The 27,290-nt window shown below is 31.5% G+C and overlaps 3 protein-coding genes across 3 annotated transcripts in view; 1 reads left to right on the top strand and 2 right to left on the bottom strand.

The window, feature by feature from the left end:
- Positions 1-200: 200 nt before the first annotated feature.
- LOC137925885 (NADPH-dependent diflavin oxidoreductase 1) lies at positions 201-13,766 on the bottom strand. Its single transcript, XM_068769362.1, has 7 exons — positions 13,234-13,766; positions 11,954-12,243; positions 11,189-11,372; positions 3,583-3,803; positions 2,574-2,849; positions 1,406-1,632; positions 201-432 (listed from the first exon to the last, which is right to left on the bottom strand). Exons 1-7 carry the CDS (start codon positions 13,616-13,618, stop codon positions 204-206), a joined length of 1,812 nt encoding a protein of 603 aa, XP_068625463.1. The 5' UTR covers positions 13,619-13,766; the 3' UTR covers positions 201-203.
- LOC137925886 (U3 small nucleolar ribonucleoprotein protein IMP4) lies at positions 4,845-10,978 on the bottom strand. The gene is made up of 6 exons (XM_068769363.1): positions 10,640-10,978; positions 10,353-10,515; positions 8,488-8,620; positions 7,133-7,271; positions 5,850-5,971; positions 4,845-5,027 (listed from the first exon to the last, which is right to left on the bottom strand). The coding sequence occupies exons 1-6, from the start codon at positions 10,824-10,826 to the stop codon at positions 4,845-4,847; spliced, it is 927 nt and encodes a 308-aa protein (XP_068625464.1). The 5' UTR covers positions 10,827-10,978.
- A 2,174-nt stretch (positions 13,767-15,940) lies between the features above and the next one.
- LOC137925915 (large neutral amino acids transporter small subunit 1) overlaps positions 15,941-27,290 on the top strand; it is a 76,897-nt gene continuing 65,547 nt past the window's right edge. Inside the window, exon 1 of the mRNA XM_068769401.1 lies at positions 15,941-16,039. Within this exon, the coding sequence (XP_068625502.1) occupies positions 16,038-16,039 (2 nt within the window). The 5' untranslated portion in view covers positions 15,941-16,037. The remainder of the gene's footprint in view (positions 16,040-27,290) is intronic.

Raw genomic sequence — 27,290 nt, forward strand, 5'->3', positions numbered from 1 at the left:
ATAATAATTGCTTGTAACCGTAACCCTTTTTGAAAAGTTCGACATGGTGGAATTATCAGGTATTTCTCTCACTCTTCATATTAGAATTATAGATTGTAATTTTAAATAAATAGATAAGCAGGTTAAAATCCATACCTATGTTGACTGACAACAATGACTCAATATATTCTCAACGCAATTACACTATTATATATTATATTAGCCTACCAAGTTTCCACTTGCAACCTCCCGGTTTGTTCCATATGACGCAGCAATTCCTTGGACTCTTGGAGGCTCAGACCTCCGGCCCCACAGAACACATCCTCAACGAAGGCATCTCGGACGTTATCCGGCATGTTCTTAGCGTTTCCTGCGAGGAAGATGTACCCGCCATCTTGATTGACTAGCCGCCATAACATATCCTTGTGTTCGGATATTTTGTGTTGCACGTATCTGTAAAACATTTCTGTCCAATTATAATGTGGAAAGTTTTTAACTGAATGAACTGAAGAATGAGAGGATACGGTAGCATTATAGCAATAATATTGTGAGTTTTATCATTAAGAACTATATATATGACTAAATTATTTTAATATAGCGCTAAGATAACATGAAATGCTCACAAAAAATAAATAAAGTTAAAATTTAGAAAGGAAATAAAGCATCGTAATTTTTTCAAACTGCTTACATATTATATGTATATATTTGATTTATATACAGGATGATTGTTCACAGCCGTAAAAGCTTTAAAACCGCCGTAAGTGCTTTATAAAGTGATCATTGTGAAATAAGTATATTTTTTTTCTAAAAGAATGCGACAGTCTAATAACTTCTGACAGTACAAAGTATGTAATAATAAATTTTAATATATAGTAATAAGAATTTAAAAAAAGGTTATTCTTTCATTAATTCTGGACATTTTTATAGATTACTAGCTGATCCCGCAAACGTTGTTTTGCAAAAAAAATTAAAGTTTTTAATTAACAAATGTAAGATAAGGGTTGATCGTAGAGGGGTGAAAATTTAGGTTTGTATGTATTTTTGTATGCTGTATCATAATAAAATAAAAACCAAAAAAATAGTCTAAAAAATTAAAAGGTGGTTTAGGTTTAAAAGTTTTTTAAAAGTTTATGGGTGGACCACCCTTATCATTTAGGGGTATGGAAAATAGATAGTAGTCGATTCTCAGACATACTGAATACGTATGTAAAATTTGGTAAAAATCGGTCAAGCCGCTTCGGAGGAGTTCAAGTTCGAACACCGTGACATGAGAATTTTATACATTAGATTTTACACTGTGTGTCATACCAAATGAGCTACAGATTCACTATTTTAAAGCTTTTTCACTAATAACCAATACCGTAAATAGAATAATTTCACTGTATATTAGAAGCTTATTTGATTTGTTGCAATAATATAAACATACATTTTTTTGTCCTGATCTCTGGAGAAGACACAGTATAAAGACAGTTTTCCATCTTCGACCATTTTCATTAACTCCTGCCTGCAATGGAAATCTTTGTCCTTGTAGCGGCAGCCGAAGAACAGGTGGAACGTGTCCTTGGAGGCTACATTCTGTGCTATCCTTTCCTGTAGAAGACTTCTGAACGGCGCTAGTCCTGTGCCAGGTCCTATTAGGATGTGTGGGATATTCTGGGAAATAAGTTACAATATTTATTACTACTTAAGGAGACTATCTCAGATTTTTATTTGCCGAGACAATACATTTATACCAAACCTTAGATCAACGTTAATCAATTGTAGAACTAACATTTATACAACCAATTACATTCCTTGCTTTACATCCAATCACACGTGTCGTTTGTGTGTGAGCGACGGAAGATGTGTGCGACAGAGAAAAGTATAACTATATATAAAAACGCTTCTTGATTAGTAACGCGCATTAATCAATGCAACCAGTTGTCGTTACACTACTAAAATTTACTACTATACACAAAATATATTAAAGACGATAATTAGAATAGGTTGGAAAAAACTAACTAAGACATGCAGATTGGTCATTTGACGTGGCAGTTGGCAAGCCGCACACCGGGCAGAATAGTTAGATGCTGGGACTAAGTGGAGACCAAGATCCGGTAAGCGTAGAAAGTCCACCTGTCCATGGATGGGGAACTATTGGGGAACGGAGCCACCTTAACAAGGTCGTCAAGGTACGCTAGGCTACTTCCTATTTAACTCCTAAATTATTGTCATTTTACAGACATACTAGCTGATCCCGAAAACGTTGTTTTGCAAAATAAATTAAAGTTTTTAATTAACAAATAAAAAATAAGGGTTAATCATAGAGGGGTGAAAATTTAGGGTTGTATGCATTTTTGTATGCTGTATCATAATAAAAGAAAAAAAACTAAAAAAATTGTCTAAAAAATAAAAAAAAATTAGGGGTGGACCACCCTTACCACTTAGGGGTATGGAAAATAGATAGTAGCCGATTCTCAGACATACTGAATACGCATATAATATTTGGTAAAAATCGGTCAAGCCGTTTCGGAGGAGTTCAAGTTCGAACACCGTGACACGAGATTTTTATATATTAGATTAAGATTAAAAAAAATTCGTAAAAAAAATCTTACCTTGTCGTCAGGGAATCTAAACGTCCCTTTCTTGATCCATCCATAAACACAATCACCAGGAGATAGGTTCTTCAGCCAGTTAGAAGCGAGACCGAGGCGTGGCTTCTTCAGCTTGGTGGTGTAGGTGACCACAGCCACCAGCAGGTCCAGCTCCAGGCCTCGTGATAGCAACGCGCTGCTTGCTATAGAGAATGACCGAGGCTTGATCGTGGAGAACAGCTCGAAGAGGACTTCTATCGTCAGCTTCGACGTGGACCTGTGGAAGTCATGTAAAACCTGGAAGGGGAGAGTAATATCGGACTAAACGATGATTAAATTTAAAATTTATGTTGGTTAAGAAGGAGAAATTTCGATTCTTTGAAATCTCATCTTTCAGATGGCGCGTTATGATGGCGCGCTGATAGCGCGTTTAGCCTAAAATGTGGTAAAGTTTTATATATATATATATATATATATATACACACACATATATATATATATATATATATATATATATATGTGTATGTGTATGTTTGTGCCGCGTCTATTCCTTCTACATATAAATAAGAATACCACCAAAAAAGCGACACCTTATTTGTTATAAGTATATATGTTATATACGTATGTATGTATGTCTATGTATGTTTATGTATGTTTACGTTCGTTTGTTTGTAAATATGCATTTTTTGTACATGTAAACTACCCTTTATTAGTACTTTTACTGTTAACTGTAATAATTTGCCTTGTGTGATAAGACCGCCCATTGTACTTTTTTGTATATTATTGTAAAACTTATTAAATGTATCTTAACGTGTACAATAAAGAGGAAAAACGATATCAAAAATTCACATTACTATATATTTACTTTGCAGACTTTGTATTGCCAGATGTCATTTTCCCGAATTCCATCAAAAAAAAATTAATATAATACATTTCAGAGATATCCACTTTGGACTTGTCAGTGTATATTCACTTCTTTAAAGTTTTCCTGCCTGTTTCCATCACCCTGTATAACCTTGACAATCTTTACCTCTAATATAGTTCTCCGTGGGCGTCTGCAGTAATTCAGCCAGTCTTCCTGCCCGGCAGGTGAACTAAGTTCTATGCACTTGTCTTTTTCTAACTTATCTTGCGATATTGTAGCCAAGAGCGAGAAGACGTATTGTGTTGGAAACGCCTTTAGATCCCAGTATTGTTCAGCGATTTCATACATTGTAAGCGGTTGTTGGAGGAAATCCGGGACGGGCATATCTGAAATAAATTTACATATGAATAAAAATGTATAGGCCCAATCGCAAAATTGGGGAACCTATTCAGTTATTTTTTTATTCTTGAGTTAGTAATGGAAAAAAGAATGAAAAAGGGTTATATTATGGAAAAAAGTCCACACAAATCATTAAGGATGTCAAACTTAGAGCTGGATCATCGCACCCGTCAAATAAACCCGTAATGGCAAAAATCAAATTATACAGGAGAATCAAAATACGGCATTTCTTTAAGAAAATTCATTATATTCAACCTACATCAGTTATTTATATACGTGTATGTATGTATTTAATTTCTGTTAATTTTTTCTGTAAATTATTGGAGTTATTACGGAAATAAGAAAAGGACTAATATATAGCTACTTCCGCTATGTAGCAGTAGTCGTGCAATAAAGTGCACCGCCTGCCAGCCCGCTGATAAATGCGCATGGTTTGTGGTTATTGGTTAATTCTTTATGTTGACGCGAGATTTTTATGACGCAATTATAGCTGCCACTTGAACCTTCACACTTTACCGGCCGCTTGCTAACACACAAATCGCGACTGACGTAAAAATAATAGCCTAGTTAAATAACTGGGTCCATTAGTAAAAATCATTGCAGTAATATGCTTTACTGTAATATGTAGCCAAGTATAAGATAAAGACAAAATTGAAATTTCAACACGAGGTCGACAATTTTTTAACTATTTAATTTATGACTTCTCTGCTTTGCAAGGTATTATACTTATGGAGAAAAAACTTCACAACAACACATCTTTTAATAAAGTTTAACAATACCGACTTATGCACAAAGGCTTTCTATGAGATATAGCCTAATTAAAAAGAAAATAATCAAGTCACATAACTGCCAAGGATTGTTGTCATTTTAATATTCGTTTATTGAACAATATGAATTTTCCGTCATTTAATTTTTAATTTGTGTTTTTGATTATTAATAAATGGTAGTCCAATAACCTGTTTTATTGTATAGTAGGAAATAATTTTAGGATTTAAAAAATAAAAATGACATTATTTGTAAATAGTTTATTATTCCTCGTGCCAGCCGTCATCGTCGCTGAGGAAGCGACGTTTGGCAGCCGTGTTCATATAAGGGCGAAGCGCCCATTCTGTATCCGCCGCGTCTAGGGCGTCTAACGTGCCCAGTTTTATCTCATAAAGCTTCATCTGGAAGCGAGGCCCTATCTCTGTCAGCTCAATGTCTTTACCCGCCTGGAATTAAAAAAATCAAACTGTTATCATCAAAATCACAAATTGTAGATAATATATTACAGAACTTTGTTTATGGCAAATGCAGAGTAAGGCATTCTCTCACAAGGTGGACAGATATACTTGATAACACTAAGTTATCAAGAATCCCGGGATACAGGATGCTTGCAAGCAATCTTAAATGAAATCTATGAAGGAAGTCTATACGAGTCTATACTCGTATCTTTTTTCTCTCGGCAACGTAGAGGGTAAAATGGCTAAAGTACAGTCACCTCTATCTAGTCCCTACACTGACTGTACAACACCACCATACACTGTATATAAAATTTTCACAAATGCAAATTCAATACACCTGAATAAACAAGTGTAGACATTTTTACATGCACTTTTGAATCGTTATCTTTACATTAAATGTAGTAATCAACCAATGGCTCGGAATGCTGATCTGAAAAGAGCTAGCCAGAAACTCAACAGTTGCTCTTTTTAAATTAAATTTTGGTGTAGGTGCATGATAGTGTCAACCATGTAAATTCAACAGACCATGTTCCACACATTTATATCAATCAAAAATTCTTAAAGGTTTTTATTAGATTACTTAATTATATACTTTTAATTTTAGATTTGAACACACCAATGAAGGATTTGTTAACTTTTGAAGGCACAAGGAGTTTATTTTAATTTCTTGTTTTTATGTGTCTGTCACTACTTTTTATGTAATATTTTAAATAAAACTGAAAAGCCTTAAAAGAGAGTTGTACAGACTAATATGAAAAACTATGACCCACATAAGCAATATGACCAAAAAAGTTGATAAAGATTTTCTACCTTCTTATATGTGTGTTGTCTGAAGGAAATGTAGTCATCATTGTTAGCGAATGTGATCACACGTTTCGAGTCCGCTTTCGGGACTGGGAATAGGTATTTCAATATGCTCATTGCCCTCAGACCTGCGGTACAAAAATGATGATTTAATTAATACAAAATTATTTGATACAGAATATCTTAAAAAATACTAATATGGTATAATCTGCAATATAACTGCACTAACTTGACAATAATATACTTTTTAACTCTTTTCTTGATAATGTATCTGTAGAGATACATCAGAATTAAAAAAAATAGTGGCATCAATTTTGAACGCAAAGTAATCATTTGTTTGTGAATGTTTAGGGAATTTCTTATTTTCGAACGCTTGTTCTTAGTTTTTTCTGTTGGCATCCTTAGGTCAAGTGGTATGAATATTAATGTAATTTTTGAAAAAAATCTGCCAAGTTGAGGTTTAATATTTATAATGTTAATGTTGCGGCTCAATCTATATTACATATTATAAAAATCTATCTCATTGTATATTATAAAAGTTGTCTATATTTATGTGATTTACTAGAATAGAAGTATTCTCTCTGAACTCTTCTGTACCTCGGTCCTATAGCATGCCCATTCGCACAATAAATGTAATAAATATAGATTGCACTCTGGTACCCACACCAGAGGGTTCACCACTTCATGGTATATGGACCCTAGGGTGGTTTTCCCATGGAAACATAAATAACCAATACAGCAATCATTCTGTATTTATAGATAAAGATAAAGGCAGAAATAATAAATAATGTTAAAAAGATTTTTTTTCAGAATTCAGATTACTACTTATTAAAATGAGTTTATCTTTTACAATCTGCACCTACAGTATTTTTACTGCCAGATGCTATTGGCCCATCACATTCCAAAAGAAAAATAAATTAATAATATTTCAGAATAATAACTTCGTAGTGGCTTACCAAGGGCAGGTTGATACTAATTATGATTCCCCTATATTAATTTGAATAACTTGTATGTAAGCAATGTCTCCCTTGCCCAAAGATTAATTAAAGGGTGTAACCCTGTTAAGTGTGAAAATCAGCTCATTTCTGGAAAAGGCTTTCTAAGCAGCGTCAATGGAATGGTAAGCTAGTAAGAACTTAGTAATAACATTGAGTGCCAATGTATTGTAAGGAAATTTCCCAAGCTTGCTACATTGATTGTTAGCCCCAAGCACCATACATGGCTTCTCTAAAATTCATACACATGATGGCTAATCTGTGAAATGCTGCGAAGTTGTCTTAAATACTCACCAAGAGTACTCTTGAAGTTGTGGAATATGAGATGAGGGTACTGTTCGCTCATTGGTCCTATATCGGGGATGTCATGCCGCATTACCACACCGGACAGTGTAAATGAGGCTGTTGGACCATATGGAAGGTGACATATAACCTGCAATAATAAAATTCATTGCATCAACAAACTGATAATTTCTTCCTCCTAATATAATTTAGATAACTAGAGCAGAGTAGATAAGATGTCCACTGTTAGACTTATGTCTCCCTTATAGATTTATAATAAGACAGGAAGCAGCCTGCATTTAGCATCTTCTAAGAAACTTAACCAGATCGTCTGCCCAAGTCATAGGCGAACATCCTATGTTGCGCTAGCAAATCTGTGGTTACCACTCCAATACCATAAGGTCTCAATGGCCATCTGTTTTACAGACTATGTGACATGCCCGCTACCACCTCAATCTGCTGGGCTATGTCGGGTATTTTTATGCCCTTCTGATTTGTGGAGAAACCTTAAGCATAATCCTTTCCATGTGATTTTGCCAAAGAAGCCAAAGTGAGAGATCACATTACTGGTACTAATTTTAAAAAATGCTTGATGTATTAGTAAATTTTATTAGTGGAAGCTCTATTTCACATGAGAAATAATTCTACAAATCGAGTATCTCGAATCGTTTTAAAGCATAAAGAACATAATATTTAAAAAACTTTGTCCATTATTTTAGCTGACAAATCATTAACACTTTTGCTAAGTAATATCTAATGAAAGTTGCTTATAGTCACAACGCTCCGTTTAATTTTTTTTAGAGCATTTTACTTACAGATTCAAAACTGTTACTTAACGCACTATATAAATATTCCGGGGACCAGAAAGTAATGTCGCTTTCTTAAGTTAAATTCACACAATTATATTTCTAACAAGTTTTTATTTCTAATTAACAATATATTCACCTTCATTATCAACAACTTTTTGCCATCTAGTATACAAGATTTCAATGCGGTAAAACTTAATCGTTTTTTTTGTTAAATATGTTGACAGAAATCACATTACTTTCTGGTACCCCTAATATATGTGGGTTTAGTTTCTAATCAGCAAAACATGTTTATATCTAAATATACTAAAATAAATCCACAAATGTAGTGCTAAGCTCAAGTATCAAGAATGGTTTGGCCAATTAAGCTTACTTTTTTTATACTTTAGCTATGCAATTGCAGAAAACTAGGGAGATACATGTTGTCAAGGACAATAAAGAAGTGAACGCATCTAGGATCTGATCTCCAGGCTTATATGCGATGGATATTTTCATTGTTTAAATCATCAACAATAAGCTGTGATAAATGTAGATAATCATGTGTAAATGGATGGAACTCACCAAGCTGTCAGGGACCCCTCTATGTTCATGAACAACTATAAAGTCTGTAACCTCATTGGCTCTGCATGCGTGAATTAATTGAGACATTTCATAACCACCTCGGTTCATACGCTGACTGTTCGGGAATATTAACCTGAAATTTAGAATACACATTTTATACTTCACAGAAGTTATTGCTGTTAGCTCAAGGGCTTTTACACCAGAGCAGAGTTCATGGAAGGTTCATGAACTTAAAATGTTTTATATAGAGAGAAAAGATGTATAACTACGAAAGGGTAAACATGTACCTCATATGCTGTCAATTAATGTATGTATGGTTACAGAAATAATTAATTTTATTACTAATTTTTAAATAATTTACATTACTAATGTATTGATATTATGGGAAAGTGTTTTATAAATTCAGAATACTACATATACAAAATAAATTATTGTTATCTCTGTCCATGCAGACATTGTACTGCCAAAATTTAAAGGCTTGTCACATTTGAACACAAATAAATTAATGAACATAACATATTTCAAAGTGATAAATAATATGAGTAAAAAGTAATACTTTTTTGACAATAAATGAACAATGATGTAAAAACAACTTTATACAAGATGAGGATTAACAAAACTCATTTTTTAAAATGTATCCATAAAACAAGAAATTTCATAATAGAGTGATCATGAGAGATAAAAGAAATTAACAATTTAAAATAAATTAAATTATGGTTCTAATCATTTATCTTGACAATAAAATATTACATTTTTTTGAATATATGCAAACTTGGTTCATTAATTATGATGTAGCAAAGAGGTAGTTTTATTTTTAATTTTTACCGTTAATGTTCTATTCTGCGCACATTCTCACTTTTTTTTTCTTGTCAGGCAATAGACATGGACTTCAAGGCATCAACCTCTGTCAAAGATTGCTACAATGAACAGTACTGTGCTGCCTACATCTAGCAACTATCTAACACCTAGTGGAGGGCATACTCATGTCATGCCTACTGGCTCAGCATTGTCACTCCTTGCATACAACCCCTTTTTATTTACTACTTTCATAAAAATTGTGTACAAAAAAATATGGGATATCTGTTAGGTTAATTCCCAATGTAATGTTTGTTTCAAGTCATTTGTATTACAATTTTTTAAGCCTTCAATGATCACTATTCTGATATGGATCTGTTCGTGATCTGTTTTTAGTCCTTCAAAATTGAAAAAAAAATCTATGTATATTTTGAGTAAAAATTTAATCTACTTTCTAGCTTTAACACATTCCGTGCCAAATGGGGTGTATACAACCGCTGCTTTACTTTTCTTTTCCATTTGCAGTTCTCATTGAAAAACAAAGGATTCTTAAACAAATGAATTGTGAGGTCGAATATAGATAACTTTACATCACATATGCACATATGTAATGCATATTAAAATTGATAACTTTTTTCCACTAAATATGGCTTTGCAGTATTAAAAAAGTGTATAGTATGACTTAAATGACTTTTTTAATTTTTAATGTATGGGTCATATGCACGCCACATGGCCTGAATGGAAAATCTTGAAAAATTGCTGTGACATGGTACATGTTAATAATATAATAAAATGTAACTTTTCTGTTAACACTACTGTTTAAACTATTATTTTGTGGATAATGGTGTTAATCATGTAATTGTTTACATTCTATTGTTTTTAATTTAAATTTAATTAAACAATGGCCAGTTGACCATGAAATAAAACAAATATTAATTTTAAATACTTACTTCATTGAAGATTAAGAAAATATTATAGAAAAGCACAATAATTAACCTCAATAACTAGAATAAACCTAGACTACTAATAAATTAATGAACAAAAGTTTTGCTAATAAATATCCAACTCACCTTAGTTCTTTTACAAACATCTTTAATCTAGCACTAGGTTCTCTAGATGTCGTGATCATTATCTTTGGGTCCTCAACACCTGCATATCTGTATTCATCATCTTGTGAATTAAGTGTATTTGCTCCCCCACTAAAACCTCCAATGGCAGCTGCTAATTCTGGTCCTAAAGTGGGAAACAAATTTAAATTAATAAACTTCGAAATTGTTTAATTGACATAAAAGCACAATATAATTATGTTTTAAGGTTAAAAAACACGTAGTGACAGATTATTTGTGTAATTACTTACCTTTGTCTTCATATTCTATCCTTTTTTGTAGAGCGAGAGCTTCTTTTCTCAGGTCGCCGTGTATAGGAATGTTTTCTTCTAAACATCGTTTTAATTGATCTTTCTTAGCTTGTATACTCTTCTGTTTATCTTCTACAGACTTCCTGTACAAATATTCGCGACGCAAACGCGCCTGCCTTCGTAACATGTTTAATTTTCTCTTAACACATATAAATCACTATTTCTTTGATAAAAATATTAACACTTTTCGTATATATTTTGAAAATGGAAAATGACGTAGCGTCAAGCGCGGCCGCACGTGTTCATTTGACATTGACAGTTCAGTGTATATTTTCAATTAAGCAAATGCACACTGACCATACAGCCAGATGAAACAGTAAATAACTTACCAAGACATATGTGTCATATTTATACTTAAAAACGTTAGTTATTTAACCATTTATATTTTAATATATATTTTTGTCAAGTATGAATGAAAAATTTATTGAAATGAAATTTGTCTTCATCATAAGAAATAAAACCAAAATGACAATGAATGAAATTACTCACCATCGTGATATTCTTCTACCAATAGTTTGTAATATGGTTTTATATCAATGTCATGGTTTTTAAATATCCCAAACAAATCATCAATATCTTCTTTAGCATTTCGTGGCCTAACATTAAATATATCACTAGGCTTGTAATCTATTTTATTGCCATCTGTTGATTTAAGTGTTATTAATCTTACATCCTAAAAATATTAAAATGGTTAAATAAACATTGTAAATTTCTTTTAATTGTAGGGCAACATTAATACTTAGCAAACCACAGAATAAATTGACCTATTACAAATTGTATAATTCATTTTTACACTATAAAATTTTGGAACATTTTTTTTTACGCCAATCCTTATTTCTTTTCATTTTCATAAGGGCATTTATCTATTGTATGTAATCATAACTAAGATATAGGCTATTGTATAATGACGATATTTTAGGCTTTTTTGCAGTAAGAATTTAACATGTTGTTTGAGTTGAATGCTAATACCTACATTTTAAATATGTGATTGCTTATATGAGTAAAAATTTTTAAGGTGTGGATGTATTGTGTCAATTAATGTATGGTAACCTTACTAAAAATCAATTGTTTCATAAATAACTTATAAAGTAATGAGAAAAAGAATTATAGCGAGAAAAGTATTTTCAATATTTGGATTACGATTTATTAAAATAAATTACAGTTAGCTATTATCAAAATATATGTTGAAGCTTTAAAGTATAAAACTTTCTATATATGCACCATTTAATATTAATAAAATAAAAAATATATCACCTGAAAATGTGTTTCATCTGTGGTCCTTTCATTTTTCACTACTTTCAAGGAAGTAGCTTCCAAATAAGCATTTTTTTGACCCTTTGCAAAATAAATGTCTTCAAACTGTCTATCATGTAAATCATTCTTTTCATTTTTTAATAAAGATACTTTCCACTTTGGAATAAATGTATCATTTATGTTATCTGTTTGAATATTAGGAAAATAGTCCTTTAGTTTGATAAATAACTTATCTAACCACGGTAACATTACAGCATCATGGCCCAAATCATGTTGGTAGTCACATAGACCTAAAACATGAAAACAATATTATAAGACAACATATATTATACAATGTTCATTGTTTTTTTACTCTGTCATCATCCTTCTCCCTGGAGCCCATGAGGTTCAAAACCTTAAAATAAGTCATAGGTTGAGCACCCTTGACATTCACTGGCTTAAGCCTGCAGTATCTGCATATGCCACTTAGACAGGAGTGAAAGTCTAGTTAAAAATAATCATTATCAACAGCAGCCAATGTGTCTACTGGCTTGTGGTACCTTTTTTGACACAAAATGATGTTGGCTACATCAATGCCGCACTACTCATGATGTTGGTAACATAAACAGAACTTAATAATAAACATATATTAGGACTAGAGGACAAACAATTTATTTTTATTTATTTATGTAATATTATTTACTTATTTATTTACACTTTTTTGTACATCATAGACAATAATTAAAAAAAGACACAATTCATGTTGTGGACCAAGAGGCGGTCTTATAACTATTACCAGACAACCTTTGAATGGAATCTTTATTGTTCATGCTAGGATACATATAAATAGGTTCAAAATGTAAGATTTTGTTATATTGGATAAGGTGGAGCAGGTGACGTAATGTACAAAACAGACGATACCCTAAGGTTCTGTAGTGGACACCATGGATTGGCAAGCAGTGTAGAATGTTCAGATAAGGTGGACATCTTATGGTTGAAATGGTGATGATGAAACAGATAAATATACTAGGTTAGAATATCATGCTGGTACACTAAGAAAATAGTTCATTATGTTAATAATTTTTTTTACAAAAATATCTTAAGTTTCTGATCTTTATTCATGTTCTTGCACTATTTTGAAAGATGATACAACTGATATAAATAAGAATGCTTGTTATTTAATTATATAATTGAAGATTAAGATTTGTAACTATGTTTTAAATATAAAATGGTGGACATATGGAGCTCTTGTCACTATGTACTACATATTTTATTATTCAAAAAACGTTCATGAGACTTACCAACATCCAACAAGGGTGTTGCACCCAATTGTATTAATCGTTTATGAAGTTTTTTTCCAACAAAATTGAATTTTTCAAATGACGAATCTCCTAATCCTACTACTCCGAATTTTAGCTTGTTTAATGAGTTAGACGGTAAACTTTTTCTCAATAGAAACTTCCAGAACTTTTTCATATTATCTGGTTCATCCCCTTGGCCTGTGGTTGCACATACGAATATACCGAAGTTTTCATTGATCAATCGGGATATGGGATAGTCATCCATTGCCTGAACCGGACCCCGAAACCCTAACGCTTTCGTTTTCCGCCATATCCTCTCTGCTACCTCCTGAGCTGTGAATGTTTGACTGCCATATAAGACCAAAATTCTATTTAATTCTCGCATATTGTTATATTTCAATTGAAGTCAATTTTTACTGTATTATTTATACCACAGGATTTTCACTTAAAAATCAAGATATTTTGCAGATATAATGATAAATGATAATTTATATAATTAATTCAAATTTACTATAAATGGAATTAAAGGTTATATGTTCAATGTTTATCGCTTTTAGTTTTAATTTGACTTTGAAAGAAATGTCATTTATTGTGACAATCATAAATGTCGCCAATGTCCATAAATCCTTTTTAGTAAATAATTCCTAAAAGTTGTCTTTAATTACATTTTATCAATACAAATAATATTTAAACTTACTACGTTGTGGTAAGTTGTACGTTTGATGATAAGGATGAAAAGTTTCAGGATAATCATTTCTTATTAAAACATATTCATTCAATAATTAAAACTCGTGACTTTATTGCTAAACATCTGCGGATTATATTATATTAGATATTAGACCTGATTTTTGAATAATAACGATTACTAAATAATCGATAAATATTAATTACAAAGACGAGTTTATTCAATGTCTTTTCTACTTATAAGCTTAAAAATGTTTTTCACGATGCAAAAGAATTAAAAACTGTAAGCCCTATTTTTTTTTGTACCGGTCTATCATTTTTCATTGTCTTTTTGTAATTCTGCGGGTTTTAGGTGGAAGGGAGCAGAGAGCGCTAAGCCTAAACAATCTTTTTTAAAGTTACAAAGCTCGAGGGCTCTCGGAGTAGCCTTGTCTTGGCCGCTATATATTTTATCAGAATGGAACGCTGGCGAGCTCTTAGATCGCTTAGATGGACGCGCCATATACAAGCAATATTATAAAAACATGTTAGACAAACAAAATAGCCAAAAGTAAATAAAGCATACGATTGCTATTTCTAGCAATAAGGCAGGTTTTATATTTTAAGAAGCTTGTTTTTGTACTGTTGACATTTTTTAGTTCCCTCAAATTCGGTTAATAATGACAATTAATTAGACAAAATTAAATTTGACTATTTTAATATTTGTTCGTCTAGTAATTTTAGAGAGACACAAGCCCTCCACACATACGTGTACGTTCAAAAGTCCGGAGACTAGCTTAACTGCTGCACATTTGATGCGGAATTTAAAATTTAATTATTATAGCTGAATTGTCTATAAAATATGCTACAAAGTATATAATTTTAGGGTCGCCGTGATCGATATGGACGGGAAGGACTGTATAATTCTTTAAGTGTGAAATAATAATTAATAATATTTTTTCATGTATTTTTTAATACAAGTAAGGATCACGAAAGAGCGCTTCTTAATGCTTTAATAATTTTAGTTTTAATAATTTAATAATGATTTAATACTTTGTATTAAATCATTCTTGCGCTATTTTGGATGCTGCTAGTAATGTGGCCGTCCTGACGTGGTTCGGTGAAGCAAAAGTGACAACTTATCTTGCATCAGCAAAACGAATTTATTTACAGAACTTAGTATAAAGCTCATTATTATCAAATATATAATAGCGTTGCAAATTAGATATCATAGTAAAAACAAGTTTTACTATTATTTTAGCCAGAAAGATGTTTATATTTTATTTTAAAATATGTGGCGTACACTCGTGGTGCGCAAAATCATCTCCACACAGCTAGTCATCCTTAAAAATCTACAAATTTCATGGCGACGCTGTAAACCATCTTAATATCTGAGGCAGTTTTTTTTTTAAACAGACTGATAAACTTACAGAACTCATTGCGTCACATTAAAAGAATCTAGAAAGTGTTACCTTGAATTGTTGAAAAGTATTTTATGAAATAACAAGACTGTCTGTCTGCGTTTGATTGAAAGTAGTCATACGGAACTGACATGTTTAATTGAGTAGCGAAAAAATTATTACCTCTAGGTTATTTAAAATTTTCAGGTCTTATTTAGGTGAATTTTATTTGTCGTATCTATGACACTGAACTTTTCCCATTGCACTAGTTAAATTGTACAAAAGTAAAAAAAACTTTCTTTGTAAATAGATTATTTTACAATTTTTGCCATGGTGCAATGAAAACAACGCTATGTATTAATTATTATAAAACATCGAGCAACAATATGTATAATTAATGTATAAATTTCACAGTATGAGTTTGTAAAAAAATAATTTAATTTTAAGTGACGAATTAGTTGTTTTCCTACATAATATATATAATTATATAACACGTTTTAAGGCTAAGCTTACAACCCTGATGCAACCCTTAGTGATGGTTCAATACGAATGTATGTATATACATATCTTTATTACTCTCGGGTTAAAGAGCTTTGCTGTCTCATTCATAAATGGCGCACGGCAGTCTCGCGAAACGTCTTGGCGGGCTTAGTCGCTCTTTTCGAAAAGCGCGGGAATCAGTGCGGTGTAATTTTTCATTTATTTTTTTAAAAACTGTTTAAGTGAATAAATACAATAAATATGTAAGTACGGTTTTTGATCCATGTTTTTGTAATAAAACATATTTTTGGATTATAATGATTATTTTAGTGTCACATGATTGACTTTTAACATTTGAGAAGATAATATTTAATGAAATGTTAAACAATAATAAAAGTTGAAATCTGGTTTTAACATGATTTCCGTATTTGTAGAGAATGAATGCCGTTACTTATTTATAAAATATTTTATTAAACCGCCTCAAGATAATTAAAACTATAACTTTTACGTATAATTTAAATTATTCGTCCAAAAACTAAATATTTACATTAAAAAAGGAAACACGGAATCTATAACAGATTATATTATTATATATGATTGAATAAATAGTAAATAGTTAATAATCGTCGTAAATATTAAACAAGGTCGTTTAATATTTATGTTAAAAAAAATGTAAAAGAATATTTAACATTAATTAGAAAGTTTGCACGAAATCTTTAAAAACTGGTAACTCTGTACATTATGTATTAAATATTATATAATATGTATAAATATTTTTATTAAGTAATGTTCCTTTTTCAAATTATTTTTGATTTTCGAATATTAATAATATATGTTACGTATATACCATTTGATAATATCATAATTTATTTGCATTGTTACAAAAGAAGATTGTAATTACGTTACGTTATCTCCTATTGACCACAGCTGGAAAGAGCTACTAATTTAAATAATGATAATTGGATGCATAGTCAAATGTTAACTGAAATAAATTTGTTACATTTATACTTGCGAACTGTAGTGATATTATAATTTTTTTTTCTCTAAAAACATGTAAGTATGCCGTAACTTATAAATACTTTTTTAAAATGTTTAATTTTTTTTGACACACTGGCAGGTAAAAATTTAAAAAGAAATACATAGTAAAACTGTAATAAAGGCGCGAAAATATTAAAAAAATCATAATATATCAATGAACGCGTACCTATTGCATCAGATCCACGTGGGTCCATCGATCCATAGTCCCCACCCCAAGCCCTCTGTTGGGGTCAGAATCAACTCGTTCCACGCGTTTGTCTTCCTTATAAAAATGTCTTAGTAACAGCGCTTTTCCACGTGTAACGCATGTTTAAAATATATAATAAAAACTTTTGAAAGCATTATATTTACTAATAAGTACCATATAGGATACAGGTGATTGATTATAGAATCCTACCTAAAAATCAATGATTTCCGAAATATTAACAAAATTAAAATATTGTAAGAAAAACCGTTTTAAAAATTGGGATTACTATACATAATAGTTAATAATTGTTACTATATCTTCCTGCTGACTGTAATGTCAAAAGTTATTGGCTTGTCGAATTCCGATAGATTAATGTAACATATTTCAGTGATAACTTTATATAGGTTGATTGAAAATAGGTGTAAAAACAATGTATATGAGCTATTATTCACCATTATGTCATATGATGATCGCTAAAACGTAATCTGCTATTTATATTTTCGGAGATCTAATTTTAAAATTTCGTATTAAAATATTATATACAAAGGTGGTTAATTCAACTCTGTATTATATATTAAATTCAAAAGATGGTCAGAGAAACTTGTAAAGGTAGTCGGATGACACCGGATAGAGGCCGCTTCTAATCTTTCATTTTCTTTCTCAAATCTGTGGTAGAGACTTAAATCCAAGAGTGGGCTTCCCAAGGTTGTAAAGATGATGATTGTACATGAAAACACTGAAAAAAAAAACATAAATTGTAATAAAAGAGGTAGTACATACGGCAGTTATTGCAAGCATCGATTTTTTCCGGATAACTATTGAACGGAGTGTCTTAGTTATTGAGAAGAAAATGGAGCAGGCGCTCAAGTTACAGAAGCTTCGAAGTCTGATATACATAGATAATAAAATGCTCCTTTTTCTACGTTTCTTTATAACTGAAAGTCGTGGTGAAGCATATCAGTATTTGCTACCTCTTTTTTCAGGCTGTTCTATTTTTTTAAAGTTTTAAGCAGCGGTCCACGATGGTGTTACAAGCGTCTGAAATTGCGTCAGCGCATAGAGTAGGTGACCGTCCTATGGTATATTTACTCTCCAAATTACCGATAACAAGCTTCTCTTGACTGTCCGAGCTACTCCGTGCAATGTAGACGAATTAACAGAGTATTCTATATAAGGAAATTGTTTATAGTACGGTCTAATCTGAACTATTTAAGGATAAACGAATATGTGTAGTGCGCTGTCTACAAGATTCTTAACACTGCGCAAAAAACACATTTCGAATGTGTCTATCCTTTGCCTTGCACTTAAGTATTGTTACGTTATTTTACTTCTTTACTTAGTTATAGTTGTTACGGTCTGTAGGTTCTGACTCAAAATGCAACACCACTAGTTCACAAGGAGTCTTTTATTCACAAATCAGATGGTCAGCCTACTTTAATATAAAGTATATTTTCGCATAGTCCAAACTTTAATTACTGTCCAAATAACTTACTAAATCGTCACTTTGTATCGCTGATCGTAGATCTTAATCTTATAACTCGATAAACAACACTGAACCTTCGTCTTTAGGAGTACACTTATTTATACTACGGATAAGGTTCTAGTAAGTTCGAGATAGTACTCGGGTAGAATTTTCGAGAATCGTACACAAAAATATATAAATAACTCCAGGTCACGCGTGTTCACGGAAATAGGGTTCAGTGTTTATTGTTTAAAGGGTTCTGTAACTCGTGTTGTGTAACAGTATCTAGATTTCGTACGCGTAAAATATTACTAATAATTATTAATATTAAAATAATTATTATGTACGTAGAGTTCCATATTTATGGAGAAGACAATGGCACGCATTAGTTTTAATAGTGCTGTGGATCTCCCTTTATCTCTTCGCCTTATTATTTAGACATCACAATTACCATTAGATGTTATAAGCGAACCGCGGTAAACATATCGACTGATTCGAGGTATAGCTCGTGTGTCCTCTTCAAATTTCCTGCTTTCTATTAAAATGATCATCATCATATCAGCAGTTGGAAGTCCACAGCTGGACTTGGCAGGAAGCCATCCTCCATGGATTTAATCCAATTTCCAATTTTCTGTTGTCTTTAACAAGGACATTGTCCACCTTGTGGATGGATGTACTCTACTACTGTACCGGTGCTTCTCTACTTCAGAACTCTTGGCACTTCAACTTGTCAACCAGCTGGTGGGTTTTTTTGGTTACATTCCTTTTTACGGATCTTCTCATTCCTAATTCAATGTCGTGAAAAATCCCAACCATGTATATAACAGCAATAGGTCATTGCTCAAAATAGAAGGAAATTAATAGAGATAAATACCTATTTTATCTCTTTCCACTTCTTTGTCGTTCAGGAAGTCTAAAAAATATATACATTTACGAGTAAATCAACTTTTATTACTATAATGTTCTTTTTTTGGAAACGTAACATAGAAAAAAAAACATTTTGTTACAATAAAATAAAAGTTCAATGGGCGTTCATATCACTCATTATCATCATTATTTCATTAGGACGCCCACAGCTGGGCATAGACTTCCTCCATAGATTCAGAATAGGTAATTGGAAATGAGAAGTGAACCGGTCGCATAATTAATTGTCTGACCGAGGTGTGGTAGGTAAAAAGAAACAACGAACTCTGCAACAGAAGAAAAATATTTTTCAATTAAAAGGATAGTGGGCAGAAGGTCTGGCCTGATTTTAAACCACAGTTCGGTATTGCCCTGATGGTGGTAAGCAGCCGCACGATCAAAGACCATGGACCTTGAGGACTTCTTTCGAATCAAGGCAAATACGTACATCTATATACATATCTGTCAATAATAAATAAATGAAAAAAATATAATTGCTAGGGTAACTTCGTAACTTACCACGATAAAAATAATTACGTTAAAATTTCAGAGAAATCTAAAAAGTCAACATAAACATGTAGATAGCCTTTATACAGGGATTAGTCAGTAAGTTTCAGTAAATTAGGGAAACATGATATTGAATTTGTTATAGTATTTTATTTAATTACATATGCAAGTTAGTTTTGTTACTAAATTAAAAAAAAACTGTAACCTTAACAGATAATAAATTGTAATAATATTACACAAAATGTAATAAGTTATGGTGGTGAAATTTTAATTATTTCCGAGAAGTACGATTCCGGATTGGCGTATAAAAACTTGTCGCTCCAGGAGTCAAGTCGCTGCCAAAAATGAGAACCAGAAAGGCCGCATGCCGGAATAGATTGTTGCCTTCCTGTAGTCAATGTTAATTTGTCGTACTCAAAACCTGTGGTTGTAACTTTCATATTAAATTATATACGAAATTTTAATACTTCTTCTATATACATTGTGATTGGCTTTAGATGTCAAAATTATAGGGGTGTAGCGTTTACGTAAGAAATATTCATATTACTGGCCACTACGACAACTAAGTGTTTTGTTTTAAATAATTTATGCGAATTTGAATTCGAATGCGAATCGAATTCGAACACTGATTTAAATTCGAACGCGGATTTGAATTTGGAAAATGAGTTCTGTGCTGCTCAAGTAGAGGTCTCTTTACGGTCTCCTGGCGTCAGGTCAATCCATGCAGGGCCTACAAAATCAATCTATGAGTTCGATGACCTTTCGATCCCCTAACAATTTAGAGAAATTATATATTAAGTAAATTATTTATTGTGTATATAAAGTACATAGTAATGTACATTTTATAACATATTTACGCCATTATGACGGTTGCTTCTCAATACATATTTATTATTATATTATTTATGGTCCAAAATTTAAATTCTAAGAATAGTGACAGACGCTTAATAAATATAAGAATTAAAAATAAACTCGTAACGCCTATATCTTGTCTTTGAAATGTTAATAAATCATTCATGGGTTTGACTTTACGCATATACGATAAAATTCTACAAGATATCTTACACCTTCCAATTTTAGTTTCAAATCTAAAATTAAAAGTATATTATTAAATAAATCATTATTTAAGTGTTTTTAGTTTTGATGAAAAGAACTTTGGTTATTTACCTCTCAGCATTTTAATATCATAATGATACATTAAACATTGTTAAATTTCATTTAAAAGAACAACTGTTGAGTTTCCGCCCGGCTTCAGCCTTCCGAGCCGGTGGAAGCTTATTACTTATAGTGTTAAAACACACAACGATTAAAAAGTTTTTAAATTGCTACTTGAATAATAATATTTTGAATTTAGAATTTCTATTTTGACGTTGACTGGTAGAGAATGCATATAAGCAGTTTAATAAAAAGAAATTGTAATTCAAACTGATCAGTTTCTGTATTCATTTTGAATGTCAATTCATCTGGATAAAAGTTTAAATATATGAACGATTCTTTTGGATATTAAATAAAAAAAAGGATTTTTTTATTTTGTTAGACATACCTAATAATGTTATACAGTTTGTAGAGTATGTTTTTTATACTTCAATAAAGATTTTTTTTATTTTTGTACGACCAAACTACGCCATTAGTATGTCATCAATGTGTAAAATAAAACTAAAAAAAAAACTTCAAAAAACAACGATTACTTACAAAAAAAATCTATTTTGTACCATACAGTATGTAATTATGTGATTTTCTTTCCATTGTAATGCATTAAGATACAGTGGCGTACCTAGGGGGGGGGGGGGGGGCGGTGGGTGCGGTCCGCACCGGGCGGCACTTACCTTGGGGCGGCATTTTTTATATTTACTTATAGTTGTAAAAAGCAACTTATTCATTTCATATTTATTTTCTTTCTTGAATTATAAATGAAAATTCTGTTCCCAACATTGTAATTTTGTTTAGAATTTTTTTAACAATTTCAATCAGTGTCGCTAGTTGCGAAAGAAGCTTCTCAAAATTGAAGTTGATAAAAAATTATCTTCGTTCTACAATGAGTCAATTAAGACTACAAAATCTTGCAATATTGTCAGTATAACAAGAAATTACAAATAATATAAATTTTGAGAGCATTATACACGATTTTTCTAGTATGAAAGCTAGAAGAGTAGATATTATATAAATATATTTACGAGTGCATACAAATATGTCTACTCTGTGCATTAATTAATATCGATTAAATTTCTTAATAATTTATTTATGTGTAATTAACACAATTTATTTATTTCTTAATTTATAAAAACCACTATTTGATTGACTTATAATAGAAAGAGCGGCAAACTGGAGATCGCCCCGGGCGGCAAAAGTTCTAGGTACGCCACTGTTAAGATACACTGTATTTTTTTCTTTGATCCCTTTTTTTGTTTCATATTAAAAAAAAACATTGGTTATCATAATTTTTCTCGCAAATTTTCATTCTTTACCTATCACACCTATCTCCTGTTTTTACGAAAATAAATAAACAAAAAAAAAAACAAATTTGCCGTATCAGCCAAGTAATTTTCGAATATTGTGGAATATATTTAAAAGATTTATATTTATATTAACGCTTTCAGACCTTTTATCATTTTTAATTAATACGAAACATATACAGGGTGTTTGGTTACAGACATAAAAACTTTAAAAGGGTCCAAATATAGCTGTCAATTAATATAGGGTATACCTTATCCAAAAATCAATTGTTCTAGAAATAATAAATAAAGTAGTCATAAAACCATATTAAAATTGTCTCATTTTTTGCCTTTCGTTATATTTTCGAAAAAAAGGGAAAGTAAAGTAAATAATTTTAAAATTATTTGTTGTTTATTATCTGTATGTGTGTCTTAAAAAGTACAATGAAACTTCCTCTGTTTGTGACAAAAAAGAATAATGCGATAAAAGTAGTAAATGAAAGAATTCAAAGAAAACCTGTCAGAAAGGAAAAGATATTATCTTTGGAGATGAAGATAGCATGATCATATATATTATTATAACAATCAAGAGTTTTTAGTTGATCGAAATATGTAACTTGATTTGTTGACTCGTTTACAAGATTGATATTACATTGTACATATGACTAATTGTTAAATTTCTTTTTAAAGAGTAACCGTTGAGTTTCTAGCTGGCTCTTCTGGTAGATTACGACTTATTGTGTTAAAGTAATCGACAAGCGAAGTAAATGCCTACATAAATAAAGATATATTGTATTTTTAATTGAATTTAAATTTGGTTACATCTCTTCATTTATTGTCCGGCAAAAAGACTGCTTAGGACCACGCTTGCGCGTTCCTTCGGGTGACTTCAGAGTTTGTGACCTAACCAACTCCATTTATGCAACTGCTCGTCTCGTTGCAGGGTACCCATAGATTTATTTTGGTGATTTTCTCGGACCAGTAACTCCTCAGAATTCTACGGAGGCAGTGGTTGATTTTTAATGGCCTTTGTTATTGAGGGTCTCTCATTTTCCTTATCGTATTTGGGACAGAAACTTTACTTAGTATTTTATTTTCGTTCTCCTCTTTCGTGCTTCACAATCTCTATTGCTACGTCCTCTTTCATTTATCATACTTTCTTTTTCTTTCTTCCTTTCATTTACAATTCGTACACGCATCACCACTCTTTCTTTGCCACATTCTTTGATATCATTCAATTTATAATTTCAAATTCCTTATTCCTGTGTCATTTTTATTTTACATTTTTCTCTAAATATACCCGACCTTACATTTTTAATCTTCTTATTTTTGTTTATAATCTTCTCGACAAATTTCTGCGACGAGGTGATGGTGCCATTTTCCACCCGTTCAGCTTCACTTCACACTCATATCTCTCTTTTGCGAATACGAGACACCACGTTATAGCTTACACCACGGCCCATCGCTGGGTCACAGATGCATTTGAGACTTTTCCTGAGTTTGAACCTATATAGGTACTCAACGAATCCCCTGTGCATATCTAATCTAGTCATTATAGTTATAATTTCAGTTAAAAAGTAAATATAGTAAATATTTATTTGACATAGATATAAACATGTAGATTGAAGTACTCCGCGGTTCATTTGTGGTATATTTATTACATCGACACTGATGAGAGCCGATAGTTGTCCGCACGTTTTCTATAAATAAACATGGCTTACGGTGTTATTGTGAATAATGTAACGATGCCGAGAATAAAAACACTTATTTTTCCATCGATTTTGTTAACTATAAAACAAAATCATTACCTCTGGTTCCGTTTACCACCAGAGATCTTAAACATTTGTCCAATTAATTCTTCTCATTCTAGTAAATAATCAAGTTAAACAATCGAAGAGCAATAGAAAGAAGTGGGTTTGGTGGCTTTTGGGACCAATAGACACTCTGATGGCTCAAAATCAGAACAGTCATAGATATCTACCTTACAGCGTGGAGACAAGAATACGAATTTACTGGCAATATTATGAGAAAAAAATTCTGGTAAAAGCCTACCAGAATGGACTCCTTGGGATCAAAAAATGGCTCAGAAAAGGCTACGTATGCGATGGTCAGATGACGACATTAAGGTAGAGGGCAGCTACTGAAACTTCTCTAGTTAGTAGTAGGGAGTAACACAGAGCACGGCATTTATGGGTTGATCGTATCTGATGATAAATGCCGTATTGCATTTGTGTATGTTAGTTTTTTTGAGATCATCATAGCAGCTAAAATAGGTCCACTTCTGGACAAAGTTCTTCCCTAAATTTCCGGTAAGAACACCTAGAACCGATCATCATTTATTGTTATCCGAAATTTAGCCAATTGATGGCCACTTGGTCCTGGAGTATTGGCAAGCAGCGTAGCTTTTCTACTAAGAAGGTGGACAGTGTCTTTCGACCTCCTTGCTTAGGTATGCAGGCCGCTTACAATCTGTCTTTTTATTCCACTTTTTTAAAAAGTATCTTTACTACAGTTTTGGCGGGAAACACAAACATCATAGTAATATCAATCTAAACACTTATTCCCTTCATAATATTCACGCTACACAGATAATATTTCAATCATATCAATTTGTTTGTACGTCAATAATATATATTAGTAATTTGTTCTTGGCCCGTTCATTTGTTCTTATAAACATAGGGAACACTCATTAATTTTTATTAAAGATAACAAATTGAAACGTGCACATATACGTGGACAATTAACTAAACTGATAAGAAGCACAGATAATAAAAATTTAATTAGTATAATTATTGACGTAAGATGAAAAATAAAAAGTTAATTTATGTATATATACATGTATCTGTATATATTTATATATATGTATATATATTTTTATATAAATATATATGTATTTTGAAGAAATCGAGACCATATAGCACCCAGAACAGATGGCAGCAGGGGCTTTATCTAAAGTGGAGCCCAAAGGTCAGCAGCGCAGCGGACAAAGCTCGAAAAGGTCTCTTCTGGTCTTATTGAAAATCTTTGGGTGAAGCCTATGACCCGGATATCTTACGTCTGAACTAATGATGATGGTGTATTTTATCATAGATTGTATTTTTTGGAAACGATGTTTAGATACACTGGCCGTTTTAGTTACGGAAGATGGTGATATCACAAAATAATAATTAAAACTTGCGGAATTACAACAATACTCAAAATCATATTGTTCTGACGTGTTTATTTTAATTTTTATCATCTATATTTACTTTTTAATATCAAGTTATATCACACAAGAGTTAGCTAGTAACTTGATTTTAAAAAGGATAAAATCTTCATTCTTCGACTTTAACCTGTGGACGTCTTAAAGCTGGAATGATGATATACGAACAGTTATAAAATAATTCCAAACAAGATTAAGGCGTCCGAAATATAATATATATCATAAGCAACGTCATATCAAATATATAAGTTTATTTTCTAAGATTTTCGTTCCTATTATACACAGAATGATTGGTTATAAGTGTATAAACTTTAAAAGGAAATATATAATTTGTCAATAACAATATTTATAGCTTTTACAACTATTTACAATCAGATTGTATAATAAAGTGATCATTCTGAAATATATTACATTGATTTTTTTTGTAATGGATTGTGACAGGCCGATGACATTTGGCAATACTGAAAGTAAACAATAAATAACTTTAATTTGTTTTTTTTTAAATTTTGAACACAGAAAGGCAAAGGTATTAAGACTAGTACAATTAGGTCAGTGATACAATAATGTGAGAATCCATTTTTGAAATATAATCGAATTTTAAAAACATTTTTTCCTATTATATTATCATTATGTTATTCATCTATTAATCCATTGATTTATAGATAGATTATAACAAATTTTAGACTAACCATATCAATATATACCAGTCTACCACTCATACCTTGGACCCGACACCGAATGTAACCGTCAGGGAAGTGAATCGTTCTTATTAATCTATTTTCTAATGTTTATGAACTATCATCTATCTGGATAGTGCGTATTGTACTGTTACTATCCTTGCTACTAGAGTATCTGTTCCTTATGTTTTTTTTTTGCTTATAACATTTAGGCATAAGCAATTTTTATTTCTCTGACGACTTTCTTGTGCGTATTCTTACGCATATTATTAACACCTTGACAGCAAATAAACTAAACATTCATCTCCTTTAAAGCTTTTATTTCTATTACCAATCGTCCTGTATATATGATGCGACGCTAGAGATGGTTAGAACATACAGGAAGGTCACTGCCATACTTATTTTACTAGAAGAAAGTTGCGCAAAACGTGTCGACGCACCTTATGTTCGAGGGGAGAGGGCGATTTTCTCCCTCACGCCCCCGTTGCTATGACGTAGGCAACAGCGATGACGTACAAACATCGAAGGGGGTTTTATTCAGTGGAAGTACGATGTACTCTCCCCAGTGGGAGGAAGCAAACCAATTTCCTCGAAAAATATAGAATGTAGGTATTTGTGATAAAGACAGTGATTTAAAAAATGATTGAGACAAAAAAGATTTTGTCTTATGTTTAAAAAGTGTGTTTTTTTTTCTTTTTTTATTGCTCAGTTTAAAATTATTTGTGTTTTGTATAAATTAGATCACTTCTTACAAAAAATATTCAAGACATCTTTATTCAAATAGATATTAGGTATTAAACAGGCATTAAAATGAAATTTTGTGTAGCGTTTGTTATTTATTCGTACTTATGTAACACCTTTTCGTTTAAATATAGGTATATGTGTATATATAAGTATGTATATATGTGTGTACAGTAATACATACCCTAAACTGCCCTCTCCTTCATGTCTCTCATCCAAAGGTTGTCTGGTAGAGATCGCTTCGTGGGATAAAACAGCCTCTTGTATTTCTATGATATATGTACAATAAAATCAAAATATAAAAATAAAGTTACATTCTCTTTCTAATGAAATTTAACAATGTTTGTTGTATATATATTATAATA

Source organism: Battus philenor, unplaced genomic scaffold (assembly GCF_028537555.1).
Source record: "Battus philenor isolate CCGP_79_NKW_IND1 unplaced genomic scaffold, ilBatPhil1.0.hap1 SCAF_28, whole genome shotgun sequence".
Classification (NCBI taxonomy): domain Eukaryota; kingdom Metazoa; phylum Arthropoda; class Insecta; order Lepidoptera; family Papilionidae; genus Battus; species Battus philenor.

What these genes read in the sequence shown, in the direction of transcription:
- LOC137925886 (XM_068769363.1), bottom strand. Translation starts at nt 10,826, where the DNA reads ATGTTACGAAGGCAGGCGCGTTTGCGTCGCGAATATTTGTACAGGAAG. An exon ending in GATAGAATATGAAGACAAAG is followed by an intron (nt 10,516 to 10,639) that starts GTAAGTAATTAC and finishes TTCCCACTTTAG; the next exon opens with GACCAGAATTAGCAGCTGCC. An exon ending in GAGGGGTCCCTGACAGCTTG is followed by an intron (nt 7,272 to 8,487) that starts GTGAGTTCCATC and finishes TTATTATTGCAG; the next exon opens with GTTATATGTCACCTTCCATA.
- LOC137925885 (XM_068769362.1), bottom strand. Translation starts at nt 13,618, where the DNA reads ATGCGAGAATTAAATAGAATTTTGGTCTTATATGGCAGTCAAACATTC. An exon ending in CAGATGAAACACATTTTCAG is followed by an intron (nt 11,373 to 11,953) that starts GTGATATATTTT and finishes TAATATTTTTAG; the next exon opens with GATGTAAGATTAATAACACT. An exon ending in TTAGATTCCCTGACGACAAG is followed by an intron (nt 1,633 to 2,573) that starts GTAAGATTTTTT and finishes CTTATTTCCCAG; the next exon opens with AATATCCCACACATCCTAAT.